Source organism: Pteropus alecto, unplaced genomic scaffold (genome assembly GCF_000325575.1).
Source record: "Pteropus alecto unplaced genomic scaffold, ASM32557v1 scaffold190, whole genome shotgun sequence".
Taxonomy (NCBI): Eukaryota; Metazoa; Chordata; class Mammalia; order Chiroptera; family Pteropodidae; genus Pteropus; species Pteropus alecto.
Window position 1 is genome coordinate 2464040 of NW_006430462.1, and position 14366 is coordinate 2478405.

At 50.8% G+C, this 14366-nt stretch overlaps 1 protein-coding gene and 1 pseudogene across 1 annotated transcript in view; one reads left to right on the forward strand and one right to left on the reverse strand.

The window, feature by feature from the left end:
* Positions 1 to 14366, reverse strand: part of TTC28 (tetratricopeptide repeat domain 28) — a 624192-nt gene that overhangs the window by 14622 nt on the left and 595204 nt on the right. Inside the window, 4 exon segments of the mRNA XM_025047844.1 lie at positions 1 to 11; positions 13 to 344; positions 2241 to 2420; positions 13455 to 13599. The exon segment at positions 1 to 11 is cut by the window's left edge and continues 393 nt beyond it. Coding sequence (XP_024903612.1) covers positions 1 to 11; positions 13 to 344; positions 2241 to 2420; positions 13455 to 13599 — 668 coding nt within the window.
* LOC107195823 lies at positions 2415 to 6963 on the forward strand (annotated as a pseudogene).

Sequence of the window (14366 nt, forward strand, 5' to 3'; positions counted from 1 at the left end):
ACTCGGGGATTGTAGGGGTGGCCGAAGGAGCTCTTGCTGCTGGCAGGGTTGCCGTCCACGCTGGGTGTGAGGACCAAGGCCGACAGTTTCCAAGAGATGTGGGTGGCGAAGTGGACGCACTCGGCCTGGGTAAGGGCACTCATGACCCGCTCTTTGGTAGCCACACTGCCCACCAGGGGCTGGCAACCCAGCAGCTCGGACACCATGTAGGCTTCCTCCTCGGCTGATGGCATCGGCCCCCACAACCACCGGTCCATCACTGCTGACGGGAGCTTGGGGTTGCCAATGACAGCCGCCATGGACGTAGAGCTGGAGTAGCTGGGTGGGGTCTTCCTCAGGTGAGACTAGGGGGGAGGAACAAACACACCACTGTCATACCAGCCAGGCTGCCTGGCCATGGCCCACAGAGCCGTGGGCTTCTCCGGAGCACAGGGCCAGCCAGCTCTTCTGTCAGGGCTGGGTCTAACTAGACGTCACCCGCTCTCCCAATAGCCTCGTTCACTCTAATTTTCAACACCTTTTGACACAGGTGCACGTCTTACTGAGAATCACATTTGTTATGACAAACTATTGAAAATAATCAGAACTGGATGGTAGGAAGGCCCTTCCTGTAAGTCAAGCCCCAGGAGGGCTGAGGGAGGGGGCATTGATGGGAGAGAACGTGTAGGAGGTGAGGGTCTGTGGTGCCTGCCTGTCCCTGTGTACCCCTAAATAAGGGGAACCCCATTCCTGATGGGTCAGGGCTTGGAGAGTGGCTTTAAAACGTGTAAAAAAACAAGTCAACCTCAGGCGAGACAGGGCCAGTTTAAGCCCTTTAGAGCAGCGATCCCCAAGAGAAATGCCTGGTGGGTGTCTGTCAGGAAACAGGACCTTCCATCCCCTCATGACACTGACAAACAGCCAGCTCACTGTTGTCACCAACATGAAGCTCTTTCAATGTGGGCAATCTCTGATCCCAGGGTGCTCCTGGCAGAAGGTGTGGTGAGCTGGCACCCTGTGCGGAAGTGTCCAGCCAGGCCATCTGGGATTCAGTCAACCAAGGGCATAAGAAAAACTCGGAGAAAATAATTTCTTTCACTTTGAACTGACTCTGTCCCATGAGAAAGGTACAATTCAGCAAAAAAAAAAAAAAAGTCAGAACTAAGACCTCCAAAACCCCTTGGGGCAAGGGGGTTTTGCCCCATGACCTGGTTTGCACTATGCTAATAACCAAGGTCAACAGAGGCCAAGGCAGGTTCCATGGGAACCATCCCTACCCCGGCCTGGGGTCTGGGTTCCTAATCCCGCCCACAGGGAGGAGGTCTGTCTGACCAAGCCCCGCCTGGTGGTCTGAGGGGCTCTGAGAGCAGCTGGCAGCTGGAGGAGATTTTCAAGAGAGAAGCTGGAGCAGTTCAGATCTTGGTGGTGCAAACAGTCCTGCAGCTGGAACGGGCGGGGAGGCTGCAAGGGCAGGGCCGGGTGGGGAGGGAGCATCGGGACTGCGAAGGGCCAGAAGGAAGCCAGGGTTTCAGGTCTCCGAGTTGGAGAAGAAGAGGATTCGAGGTGGGTTGGAAAAGCTCTCTAATCACTGGGCAGGGCCAAGGGTGGCTGTGGAGTAAGACCTGTGACTCTGTAGATGGCCCACTGTCGCCCTCTTGATCTTCCCAGATGTTTCTTCCCAAAATGATTTTTTTTTTTTTTGCTCAATGAGACCTAAGTTTTTGCCTGTCCTTTGAAAGCCACCTCTTGTTTTCAGTTATTTTGTTAGCCTCTGGGATTCTTTCCCATTGACACTAATTTTATTTGTCTGCCATCCCTGCCTATGGCCCCCTCCACTGGGTAAACTCGACACCCAGTCAGAAGTCAGCTTAGGGCGGGGTGAGTGTGGCACTGGCTGTGCCCAAGCGCCTTACTGGGAGTCCTGCGTGACAGTAGGTAACCAGCTTCCTCAGATACTCGGCCTGGGCCTCAAGCCTGACTTAGTGCCTTCCTAGTTCACAACCTTGATGTCACAGAAAAGAAATTTAGAGAGAAACGACCTAATTTGTGGCTTCCTGAGGTAGCAAAGAGCCATGAGGGGTCAGGAGGGCTGTGCCCCTGCCTTCAGACACATCTACTCTAAAATCATCCTACCCCACTGCAAGCTATACAATTAACAGTTTGAAGAGATCACATTTTATCACTTTGGAGCCCAGTCTGGCCAGAGACCATTCCTTGAGGAGCAGAGGGTGCAGCACCCACAGGTCTTCTGTGAGCCTTACCTTGGACTGCAGGCCGAGGGTACGGATGGAAGGGACAGCGATGAGGGCAAAACGCTCGTACAGATACTCGTTGGAGGAGCTTCCCTTCAGGAGGGCGAAAGGGATGAGGTAGAGCTCCCCCTCCAGAACCAGGACCAGCTGCCGGTGCCGGCCCACAGGGCCGCTGGAGTGCATCAGGCCCTGCCGAGCAAGCACAGAGGCTGACACAGGGCCTGGCAGGGTGGGCTCGCGCACACTGGGCCAACCCTGAGCAGGGAACTGAAATATGCCCAGAAAGACCAAGCACATCCAAAGGGCCCATGAGGGAACATGGGTGAAGGGTTGGGCACTGCCCACGGGAGCATCACCAAGTGGGGGCTTCCTCCAGCCTCGCAGACCCTGAGAAGGTTAGAGGACTGTCTCTTCAAGGGGGTGTTGCATTGGCACAGGGACCCTAAGGCAGTTTAGAAATGACTCCTCTCAAAACAGGCAGTGAGGGAGTTACAGTCGCATTCTCTGAGTTCCTGTGTCTCTGTCAACGCCACCCGAATGGCCTCCCAGAACCGTGACCTAGCTGCCACCAGCATCGCCGCCACCCATAAAGGAGCCAAATCCAGCAGGGGCACCACCCAGAGCCCCATGGGCAAGAAGTTACAGCAAGAACTGATGACCCTCATGATGTCTGGTGACAAAGGAATTTCTGCCTTCCCTGAATCAGACAACTTTTTCAGATGGGTGGGGACCATCCATGGAGCAGCTGGCACAATATGTGAAGACCTACGGTATGAGCCCTCCCCAGTGGCTCCCTTACAATGCGCCCACACCCTGCTACCACCCCACTGTGGACACCCAGGGTAACATCTGCCTGGACATCCCAAAGGACAAACGGTCTGCCTAGTACGACGTCAGGACCATTCTGCTCTCCATCCAGAGCCTGCTATGAGAACCCAACATCGACAGCCCGTTAACACACTACAGCCGATCTCTGGAAAAACCCCACAGCCTTTAAGAAGTATCTGCAAGAAACCTACGCACAGCAGGTCTCCAGCCAAGAGCCCCAACCCAGGCTGTCCAGCCTCTCCCCTTGTGCAGTCTTTTTATTTTTCTCTTTGATGGTCTGTCCTTTCCTTGATTTCTCTATAGGACTCTGTATCTTCAGCAATGGTATCATACTTGTTTTATTTATTTTTAAATTTAGTCTCTGGTTGAGCCCCTGTGATGAATATATTAAATAAATATATTTTGGGTTTTCAAGAAAATAGGCAGTAAGAATTCAACCAGTGTGAGACGTGCCATCCGTTTCAGTGGACAAGAGGCAGAAAAGCAAAGTGCAGATGGAAGTCTTGGGAACTACAATAACATCTTCTAGAGAAGGATCTTTCATGACCTCTGGGCCTCTGTGCTCCTCCTCTGAGGAATAGACAGCCTGTTGGCTCAGGGCTCTGCAGTGCTGTCCCTACTGGCTCCCCCGAGGCTGTCAGGGGATCTAATGCTGATGTGACCTCCATCACTCCTGATGGCCCAGCACGAGGCCCTGAGAAAGGGGTGCACACAGACCCATGGCAGACAGACAGATACCCCCTCATTCCCGTTCTCTATGGACACGCTTCTTCTCAAAATAATTGCTGACAGAGACCAAGGCCATATAAATCTTGATAAAATTAGAAGGAACAATTGAGAACACTGGACTGGACAGTCTGAGCGTGAATAAAGAGATAAGTGGAAGCTGCTGCGCATGCTCAGGGAGATGCTGCCTGGAGCTGGCCGGGAAGCATGTCCCAGGGCTGACAGACCAAGTGCGAGCACCATGCCCGGGGGGCCGGCCCAGCCCTGAGCCTCGAGGCCAGCACTGGCTGTGGGGGAGTCACAGCGAAGCTCCCTTCACCCTCGCCCTGTCTGCCAACCAAGCGGAGCACCCACCAGGGTGCTGCCATGATCCAGAAGAGTGAATATGCACGCCTCATCTGGCTGACATACCGCTGTGGGCACTTGGCTGAGGGTGGCAGAAGACACTCAGCTAACACAAAGTGACACGTGCCTGGCAGGACATTCAGCGTGTCTAAACCCCCTGTGGTTTTTTTTCTTTTTTAAAAATTCTAGATCATCTAAACAAAGTAGAAATAAAAATTATCAGGCTAATTTGCTTCTTGCTTGCTTTAAGAGCTATGTTCTAAGAAATGACAGAACAATTACTGTAGGGCCCAGGAAGGAAGAAGTGGGGTGTGTCATAGCACCCCTGATGCTATCCATGATGAACTTCCAGGTTGGCACAAGGAGATGGGGATGGATGGGCACCCCCAGCACTGCTCCACACCATCTGTCAGCTCCTGGGCCTGTGTCCCCACCACAGGCCACACTGAGCTACCTGCCTGCTATAGTGTACCTAGTGGACTGGAAGTTGGGTTGGAACAGCTGGACTGATAGTGCTCTGACCTCAGTGATGGGTCAGCAATTGTGACGGTGATAACCATTTGCTGCTCAGTGAGAGCCCTACCCTACTGCCCTACTGTAGGCAATGTAGGGGCTCAGGCCACCTGCCACGAGCAACACCAAACCTATCCTCGGCTGCTGTAGGGGTCATCAGATGTTGTTAGATGAGATGTCAGCCCCATCCTTACAGGTCTTCCCTGGACTCTTGTTGCCCAAACCCCAGTAAGTCTCTATCAGGTGTCATCCCACAGGCCACTGACTTCACCAAGACACACACACTGTTGGACAAGTCCCCAGTCATGACAGCACCCCTTCATGTGACCTGAAGGCGAATCAGGGAGTGCTGGGTAGAGTAAGAGGCGAAACACTGAGGCTAGCAGCCTGATCACAGGGGAAGGGGCTGTGCATGGTAATTTGGATATGGAGCCGCACACCAGGAGAAGGGGAATAGGACACTTGCCAGGACTTGAAGACTGAGCTAATGGTGAGGAAAGTGAAGTCTCTGAAATTCTAGCCTGGGAGACCGAGAGACTTTTCTCTGAACTGCGTATCCCAATTCATAGATCTGGGTCCTCCCAGGACAGGGCCCGTGGCTGGTACTGAGCTGGCACATGTGTCCAGCCCCAGGCAAGGGTCTTGAATGGGACCCCAGCACGGGCAGCATGTCAGGAGGCAGGAGACAGCAGCACAGGCTTGTGGGCAGACGGGTCACACAACAGAATGACAGCTCCAGTTAAAAGGCAGTGGGAAAACTGATTGACCGTGTTAGAAAAGATGCCCTGGAAACTGTCTTTGAATTCTGCCTCCAGGATACACGAGCATTGTCCTTGTACAGAAAGATTAGCTACAATCCAATGTGAACTTGAAAACAGAAAATAAAGTGATGTCCCTCTCCAAATTTATATCATCTGTTGGATGAAAAAGGAGAGATGATCAAGGAAATGCTCTCTGCGCCTCTCCGTACGTCAGTCTAGAAGGGTATCTGCTGGCTTCTTAAGTCCCGGGTTTGGAAGACGAAAATGCTCAGCAGCAGCCCTACACCTGCAACTGGGTCCAACGAACTCCAGCGCAGACCAGACTTTCTGACCTCTGAAGTTTGTAGAAAGGGATCTTTTGAAGTAGAACAAGACAAGGAGGGCAAGTGCACTACAATCTGTCTATTCCCTCAGGGAGTGTCCCTTCACTGACACCAATGAGCCGGGACCCTGCGGGTCGCAGTGTGAGTCCAGGTGGCAAACAGTGCTGGAGAGCCGATTGTGGGCCAGACCTGCGGATGGAAAAGAGAGGGACGAGTGCCCAGCAGGCAGGTGCTGCAATAAGCAGAGAGATGCAGCTAAGGCCCAGTCTTTGCAGAGGGAGCGGGTTGTTCCTTTACATGGGGTCGGAGGCGGGCACCCTGGAGGTGGCTCTGGGAGGCTGTTACCTGTTGATAGCCTCAGCTTCTGATGCCCTGTCAACACCTGTCCTGCGATACACTGGATTCCTGCAGCCAATTCTGTCAAGTGAGCAGGCACTGAGCTTTCGCAGTGGAGGGATTAGGAGCTGCAGTGGGGAGGGAATCTCCTGCCTGCAGCCTAGGTTGGTGCTGTGTGTGTGAGGACATCCAGGGAAGCCCAGAACATGGTCCTTCTTTGACCATGCAGTCTTCACCTGGCAATATCCTTCCCACAGCTCTGTCTACACAGACACCAGGGCCCATGCAACCTGTGCACTCCACACGCCTGTCCTCACAGGCGCCCAGACTCCCACTGTACACCCTAGCTCATCACCAGCTCTCCTACCTCCATTCAGAGGGTGGCCTGTGGCTTGTCCAGCAATTCTAGACTGGCTCCAGGCTGGCCAAACCAGCAACATCTCTGCTATCCGGTGGGCTGAACCATGAACCATACCTTCTCCAGTGTTTGTTCTTTCTAGGGTATGCTGCCTCAGCCCGAGAGAAGCAAATCAAGTTTCTTAGATCTTATAGTTACTCTTTTACCACAGGGAATAAGTCTTTATATTGAACTTCCCCTGGTTAATCTACTGTGTGGTTTCTATCTCCTGACTGGGCCCAGACTGTCTCGCTGGGCTTGGAAAGATGAAAAGGCTTGTCAGTGACCAGGAAGGGAAGGCACATTCTGGGGAGGCCTTTGTCATGGGATCTGGGTCAGTCTGCTATGTGGGGGGTTCTGGGTGACCTGGAATTACTAGATTATGGGGTGTGCAGTAAGGGTGGGAGGTGATGTGGTTCTGAGCACTTCGACAAGACACTCAACTCCCTGAGCCTCAGTTTCCAAACCCTCAAGACAGTGCTTATGTCCACTGCCTCACAGGCCTGTGGGACAAAGCCAGCTGCAGCGCCTGTGGGGCACTGTGCCTGGCACTCAGTGGGTACTCGGTACATATTGGTCAAATATAATTCACAACTGTCTTCAGGTGCTTGAAATAAGTTGAACACAGTCCCTATTATTTATACTATTCTTTCCTCTGGGCCTCAGTTTTCCAGAACAATTCATTCCCTTTCCCTCTGGTGTTTATAAACAATCATGTAGCTAAAACATGTAAAAGGCCTCTCTGGAGGATCCGGCTCCAAATTTTAACCCAGGGACTAACAGAGACCAATGTCACCACGATCCTTCTCATCTTCAGACACCATCACCCACGGCTATTCCTGAGTGTCCACAACACCTGATGCCTATGAAATTTGCTGCCAGGCAGGTGCCCTGAAGTCAAATATGTGAGTCTGTGGTTCTCCCAGGCAGCTCCCATGGGTCCAAAATGTCACATGGATGGTGAATTCTGATTCGATCACCCTTTTGGTCAGTGAGGATCTCTTATTCACACTCATGGTGATCAGGGGTCCTGAACTGTTTAGAAAGCCCTGATATAAAATGGCATGTCACATGTGTCCTGACTTCTGGCTTAAGAACCACATGCTCTATGTGCATCACCAGGGTTCAAAGGATTAGCCCACAACCTCCTCAGGTGGGGAGTTTTGTTTTCACGAGAGGACACGGGAGGCCTCTCAGAGTGTCACAGCATCACAGGCCAGAGGAATGAACATCCCTGATCGTTGTGGGGGAGGGAAAGAAAACTCCTGGGTCTGTGAGCTTTCAGGCGGATTAGATTTGGGATGAAATGGACTGTCTATAACAAAGATTCAAGAAGCGAAAAACTTCTAGGACTCTGGATAACCCAGAACTGAGTACAGGGCTAAAGGATTTTTCCTGACTCAAAAGGATTTTTTTCTGACTCATATTTTTGATTGAGTGAATTGATCGAACAGAACTTTTTAAGGTAGAAGAAACCTTTCTGCGATGCTTCTGAGGAATCTTGGCATCATAGATAGATGTTTACAATTTCAGCAAATATCACATATATAGTTGCACCCCCTTATCTGTGGGGGATATATTCCAAGACCCCCAATGGACGCCTGAAACCATGAATAGTACTGAACTCTATATATACTATGTTTTTCCTATACATACAAACCTCTGATTAAGTTTAGTTTATAAATTAGGCACAGTAAGAGATTAACAACAATAACTGATGATAAAATAGAACAATTAAAACAATATACTATAATAAAGGTTACATGAATGGCTTTGGGGCCATTATTAAGTAAAACAAGGGTCACCTGAACACAAGCACTGCGATATCTCAACAATCGAACTGATAACCGAGGTGGCTACTGGGTGACTACCGGGCAGGAGGGTATACCGAGTGGAGACGCTGGACAATGGGAGGGACAGCGAGAGATTTCATCATGCTACTCAGAGTGGCACACAATTTAAAACTTACGAATTGTTTATTTCTGGAATTTCTGGACTGCTGTTGACAGCAGCTAACTAAAACTGCAGAAAGTGAGACCACAGACACCAGGGTACTACTGATCAGTTGGAAATAACCCTCAAACCATGACTAAAATCTACAAAGACTGTAGACACTATATTTTTACCAGAAATGAAAAAGTAAAAATTCAACCCACTCAACTGTATTCTTTGGCTAAACAAGCAACAAACTACTGGTTTGCCTGAAGAATCTAAGAAGGAGAGGGGTGAGGAATTTGGGTGCTGGCAAAACATGACCACGCAAAAACATGGCCAGCAAGTGCCAGAGCGGTCTGCCTCCAAATCAGCCTGTGTGAGTAGGGGCCCTCTCCGTCTTGGCTGATCTCATCAAAATGAGCCCACGTTTCCTCAGCAGCAGGGGCGCCTCAGCTTACCCGGAACCTGCCAGAGTAAAGCTGAGATGGCTGCCGTTGAACATCAGCTTGAACAGAGCCAGAACCCAGATGACTCCCACCCAATAGCACTGACCCAGGTGAGAACACTGCTTACCTCGAGGGAACTCACTGATTAGTCTGGGTGGTCCCACCATCAGTTTCAGTGATACAGACAGCTTGCAAGTAATTGCCTCCATTTTTCCTTCTCTTAATCAGTTGTGGAAATGCTTGCTGTCCTTGGGTAACATTTGTCCTCATTTGAATATTACTACAGATGTCTCAATCAGAAATCAATTAGACAGCCTGGCGGTGGGGCTCCCAGCCCCAAGCATGCTAGTCTCAAGGGCTTCATCCTCCACTCCACACTGTGGCGTCGAGGTCTGGTTGTTTCTGTGGACAAACATTTCCCGGCTGTCTCCAAACCCTCCAATCTATTTAGAAAACAGGCACCTGCATAGTCAGTCTCATCTCTCAGGGCATCTGTTTTAGGATAAGCTGTTTTTTTACATTACTTGATTTGCTACAGCCCTTTTCCCTAGAGAGTAGTTACAGTAATGACCCAGCCAAAGCCCAGCTCTCCTCACGGCTGAACCCTTGGCAGAGCCAGACCCCTGCTTCACGTTCTTAGATGAGAGGTCTTGGGCGAATTCCTGGAGCTCCAGCATTTAGAAGTCAGTTTACCAACGTAAACAGCAAGTTTTCAGTAAGTTGCTTGAATGGGTGAGCTCATTAATCAAGAGCAGAGGCGGATGGATGAGCCCTACTGCTCTTTCTGATCAAAGTCATGCGCTCTTGCTACCTTTCCTGTAACACTGGTTTTTAAGACTAAAAATATAGGAAATAGTGAATTGAAATAAATGGAAATAATAATGAGGGTGACAGAGACTAGAAGTCCAAACTCCAAGGATCTTAAAGTCCCCAAATCTGGACCTTTAAGGAGTAATTTGACCAAATCCTAAGGAATTTCCTATTCTAAATTTAGTTCCTTGATTACAGCAGTTCCTCACTTTAGATGAAGCTGAAGGGGTGATTTGGGACCTGACTGAATGAGCAGCTTCACCTGGAGCGGCCCTGTGGGCCCTCATCACATCACATAACACCCCTATCGACGTGTGCTTCTGAGTACTCCCATTGCGAGAGCAAGACTGGTCCAGGATCTGACCTTTCACACAAGCAGGGAAGTCCAGGCTCAGAAGCATGTGTTACTATCTTTCACTCTAATTTGATTAAAAACAAATGTCACAGACATGAACAGGATCCCAGTCCCTTTCACACTAAACACTTGCAACTTCTCTTTAGTGACATTTTCCCCTTTGGGTACCAGACAGGATTTGACTTAATGTCTGATGATGGTTCATGTGCAGATATAACTGGGCTCTCCTCAAAGAAAACTAGACATGCTCACTCCATCATGACAGCAAAGGACAGTGTGGTTCCAGGAAAGAGACGCAGCAGCATTTCCCTTAAGCCAAATTAAATCAAATGCCGGTGCAAGCCTACGGAAAGATATTATTCTGTTCCACTTTTCATACTGTCTGACCTAGTCCCCTAGCAACGGGACTGCGGCTAAACAAAGGCAGTTGTTCAAATAATTATAAGCCCTATGTGAAGAGGCTAATCGTTTTAGTCTTGAAGTGTGAGTGATTCATAATCTTGGACTTTTGGTTTTGACTTGTATTTTCATTGAAAATGTGGAGAAGGATCTGGCTTTGTCTGGCAGCTGACAGCGTTCGAGTGGGCTGACGGTGTCGTGTTGCCCTCTAGTGGCCCCCAGAGCAAGTGGGTGTTCCTGCCTTGGGAAGCGGGAGGGCGGTCCAGGCCTCCTCCATCTAGGTGGGCAGCCCCACTGAAGAGGAGCTACTGGACCTCCCGGAGCTCCATGAGGCCCATGAGCCTCTAGCTCTGGCCCACCCAGCCCACCTGAGCAGTCTGTGAGCATCAGACGTGGGTCCATAGCCCACTTTTCAGCAAACTCCCCTGTCGAGGACAGTGTGTGCTAGTACCTGTCAATAGATTCAAATGACTGGATGAAACTGGGGGTGGAAGGGACTCCTGATTAGAGTCCATCTTTTCAGCTACGTGTTTTTACTGAAATACAGTGGATCACTTTAGTAGCCAAGGAAAAGCTCTGCTTGCTCTGATCATTTACTTTAATGGCCTTCGAAAGGTTTTACCCTGTTTCATTTGAGGCTGCCAAATTCCTTCACTGTATTCAAACACCTCAGTCACAAAAGAGAATAACTGTAAATATCAGGAACTGAGGATATGTTTTCAAACTAAATGCCAGATTATTCTGCATCCCAAAGGTGAGTGCAGGGGCTCCGTCAAAATGAGAGGGGCTGGAGGATCAGTGCGAAATGCAGAGGCCAGGGCAAAAGCAGGGAACTGGTAGTAAGTCACCAAAATGGTGTGCTTGATGGTTGATGGCAGTAAAGAAAATATGAAAAGTCAGCCTAAGGGTGTGGGTGTGTCTCTCTTCCCCGAGGTATGGCACATAAACCGGGCTAAGCTATGATGGCATCTGAGATGCTCTGAGTATTCTCTGCAGTCTCGGTCCTCTCAGTCAAAGGACACTGGGGGGATCATAATTCTAAGGAGGAAAGGACGGCTGAGTGTGTTGCAGGAAAGGAGAGGACAGGGCTGGGCCACTGTGCTGATGTGAGTGGAGGCTCTGGGTAAGGGAGGCCCAGCTCTCAGAGGCGGTATCGGCACGGCGGCCAGCACACACCAGGTGCATGCTCGCTGCTGCTGCTGCACTACGCGATGTTCACATTCACCTAATCCCATCCCTGCTCTAATCTGATACATTCGGTGGCATCATCCTTATTTTCTAATGAAGACAGAGGCACTCGAGGAGGAGAAGCAGCTTGGCCAAGGTCACCTAGCCAAGAAAGGGCAGTGCCAGGCATGAGTCCAGCCTGCAGCGGCCAGGTGCATGCTCGCTGCTGCTGCTGCCCTACGCGATGTTCACGTTCACCTAATCCCATCCCTGCTCTAATCTGATACATTCGGTGGCATCATCCTTATTTTCTAATGAAGACAGAGGCACTCGAGGAGGAGAAGCAGCTTGGCCAAGGTCACCTAGCCAAGAAAGGGCAGTGCCAGGCATGAGTCCAGCCTGCAGCCTCCCAAAGGCTCTATGCTTTCCCCGCCCCTGTCTCCCCAAGCGAGGGAAGTCCAGAGGGCTCTGGCAGGCAATGCAGCCTCCTCAATAACATCAGGCAACTTTTGAGACACATCCTTGAATGGCCAGGAAGGGAATTCACAGTAACAAGGCATCACTGTCAAGGTAATGGTTCCCTGGGGATGTGCTTAACCTGTCAGCTGGCTGAAGAAGAAGAAAGCTACCGTGGGGTCACTCCAACTTCTGCGACACAAATCACCTACCTGGCTGCAGAGAGCTACTAGGAGGGACATTCAGGCTCAGACCTGCAGAGACAGCTTGCAGAGCCAATCACTGACAGCCCTCCTCTCCTGATAGCCAGCCCCCTGGAGCACAGCCTCCACTCGCTGCAGGTATCCTGCTCTTTCTCAGGGGTCTGTTATGGATTAAATGTTTGTATTCCCCCCCGCCCCCAAGTTCATATGTTGAAGCCCTAACCTCCAGTGTGGTGGTATTTGGAGGCGGGGCCTTTGGGAAATAATTCCGTTTAGATGGTCATGAGGGCAGGATCCCCATGATGAGATTAGCGCACTTATGAGAAGTAAGAGACCAGAGTTCCGCTCTCTTCTCTCTCTCTCTGCCATGTGAGGACACAGTGAGAAGGTGTCTGCAAGCCAGGAAGAGGGCCCTCACCAAGAACTGACCATGCCGGCACCCTAATCTGGGACTTCCACCCTCCAGAACCATGAGAGATCATTGTCTGTTGTTTAAGACACCCAGTCTCTGGTATTTTGTTACAGCAGCCAGAGCTAACAGGCAGTTGCATACAAAGGCATCTGATGCACTCAACCATTCAGATTCACAAAGACCCCTGAGGCCTACAGCATCCCCACCCAGTTAGAGAGCCATGTTTTGATTGAAAAATGATCTGTAAGACCCAAGGCCACAGAAATCTGCCAGCAGCTTCTCTTAGCCGTCACAATCGTAAGTGCAAGGGTGTCTTTGATGTTGGACTCTGACCGGTGGCAGAGGCCGAGGGACCTGTTCTCACCAGAAATCACAGCCCTGGCTTGAAACTTCTCAGGCAACACTCTCAAATGGGAGGTGGGGCAGTGGGGAAGCACCCCCGACAGGGAGAGGCAGAGCTCCCTGGCCATCTACTTGGGTGGTTCCCACTCACGACTGGGATGTGCCCTGTGCCTTCCTGAGCCTCCCAATGTCTAAGGAAGTTGGGAAGGGAGCATTGTTTCATTTTGTACCTGAGGTAACTGAGGCAGAATTTACCGGGCTAGGAAGGAGCAGAGCTAGGACTTGAACCTGGATCTACCAACTTGAAGCTCAGTCTTGTCCAGTAACCAGCAGCCAACTTTCAAATGCTGACTGAGAAGCTGGACAGAGAAGACTCACGTCCTGGAAAACCTCCATGTGCGTACTGAGCAGTAAATGATGAGTTCTGACGCCAAGAAGCCTCATGGCCCTGGGGTGGTGGGGCACTTACCCCTTCCATGGGTGCTATGAGCAGGTCATACAGTGCACGGAGTGGGGGCCTGGTGAACGAGCTTTGCCTCCTGGGAAGAGAGGAGGTACCATCCTTGGTAGGTGACATGGTGTTGCTGACCAAGCTTGTCATGCTCTGGCAGCTCCTGGAGAGAGAAGGGCCAGAGATTAACCCGGGCACAGGCAGGGCAGGCAGGAACTCGCTTCTCACTCCTCAGTGCTCCAGTTCCTGGAGAAGGCAGCTGGAGGCTGCACAGCAGGGCCTGGCCCCGGCCTCACTTCAGGCTTTGCCCCTTCTCCTCTCTTTCAGGTAATTTTCACAGAACAGCAAGCACTGACAGAAACTGCAGGGTAAACCAGCTGCACACAACAGCTTACATTTCCACGGAGTTTTTCTGCATAATCAAATGTCCCAAAGTGCTGTTCAAAGGATTTAATTACATCCTCGTGTGGCGTGATTGTGTGCAGGCAAACGTGAGGACCATCAGAATCAGCGGCAGCCACTAAGGAGGACAGTGCCCCAAGGCCAATTAATCTGTGGGCAGGAGGCACTGCCAAGACAAGGAATGTGTTGGCCCCAACCTCAGCCTCGGGTCAGCCACCGGGCAGCCCTGAGGCCCTTGCCCCTATCAGGCAGGAGGAGCTGACCTGCAGCAGCTGCAGAGTGGGTCAGCTCAAATGTGGCTGCAGGGCTTTGTTTTGCCTTTTAATTTATGTTCTAATGTTTGAACGTTTTATTGGTATGGATGGTATTTTCAACCCAAAGGACCCCAAGTTTCATACTCCCAACACAAGATGAGAACATTGATTGATTGATTGATTGATTCATTCATTCATTCATTCATTCATTCATTCAGAACATGCTTCTTGAGGGCCAGCTACCTGCCAGGCACTGCTGTAGGCCCTGGGGACC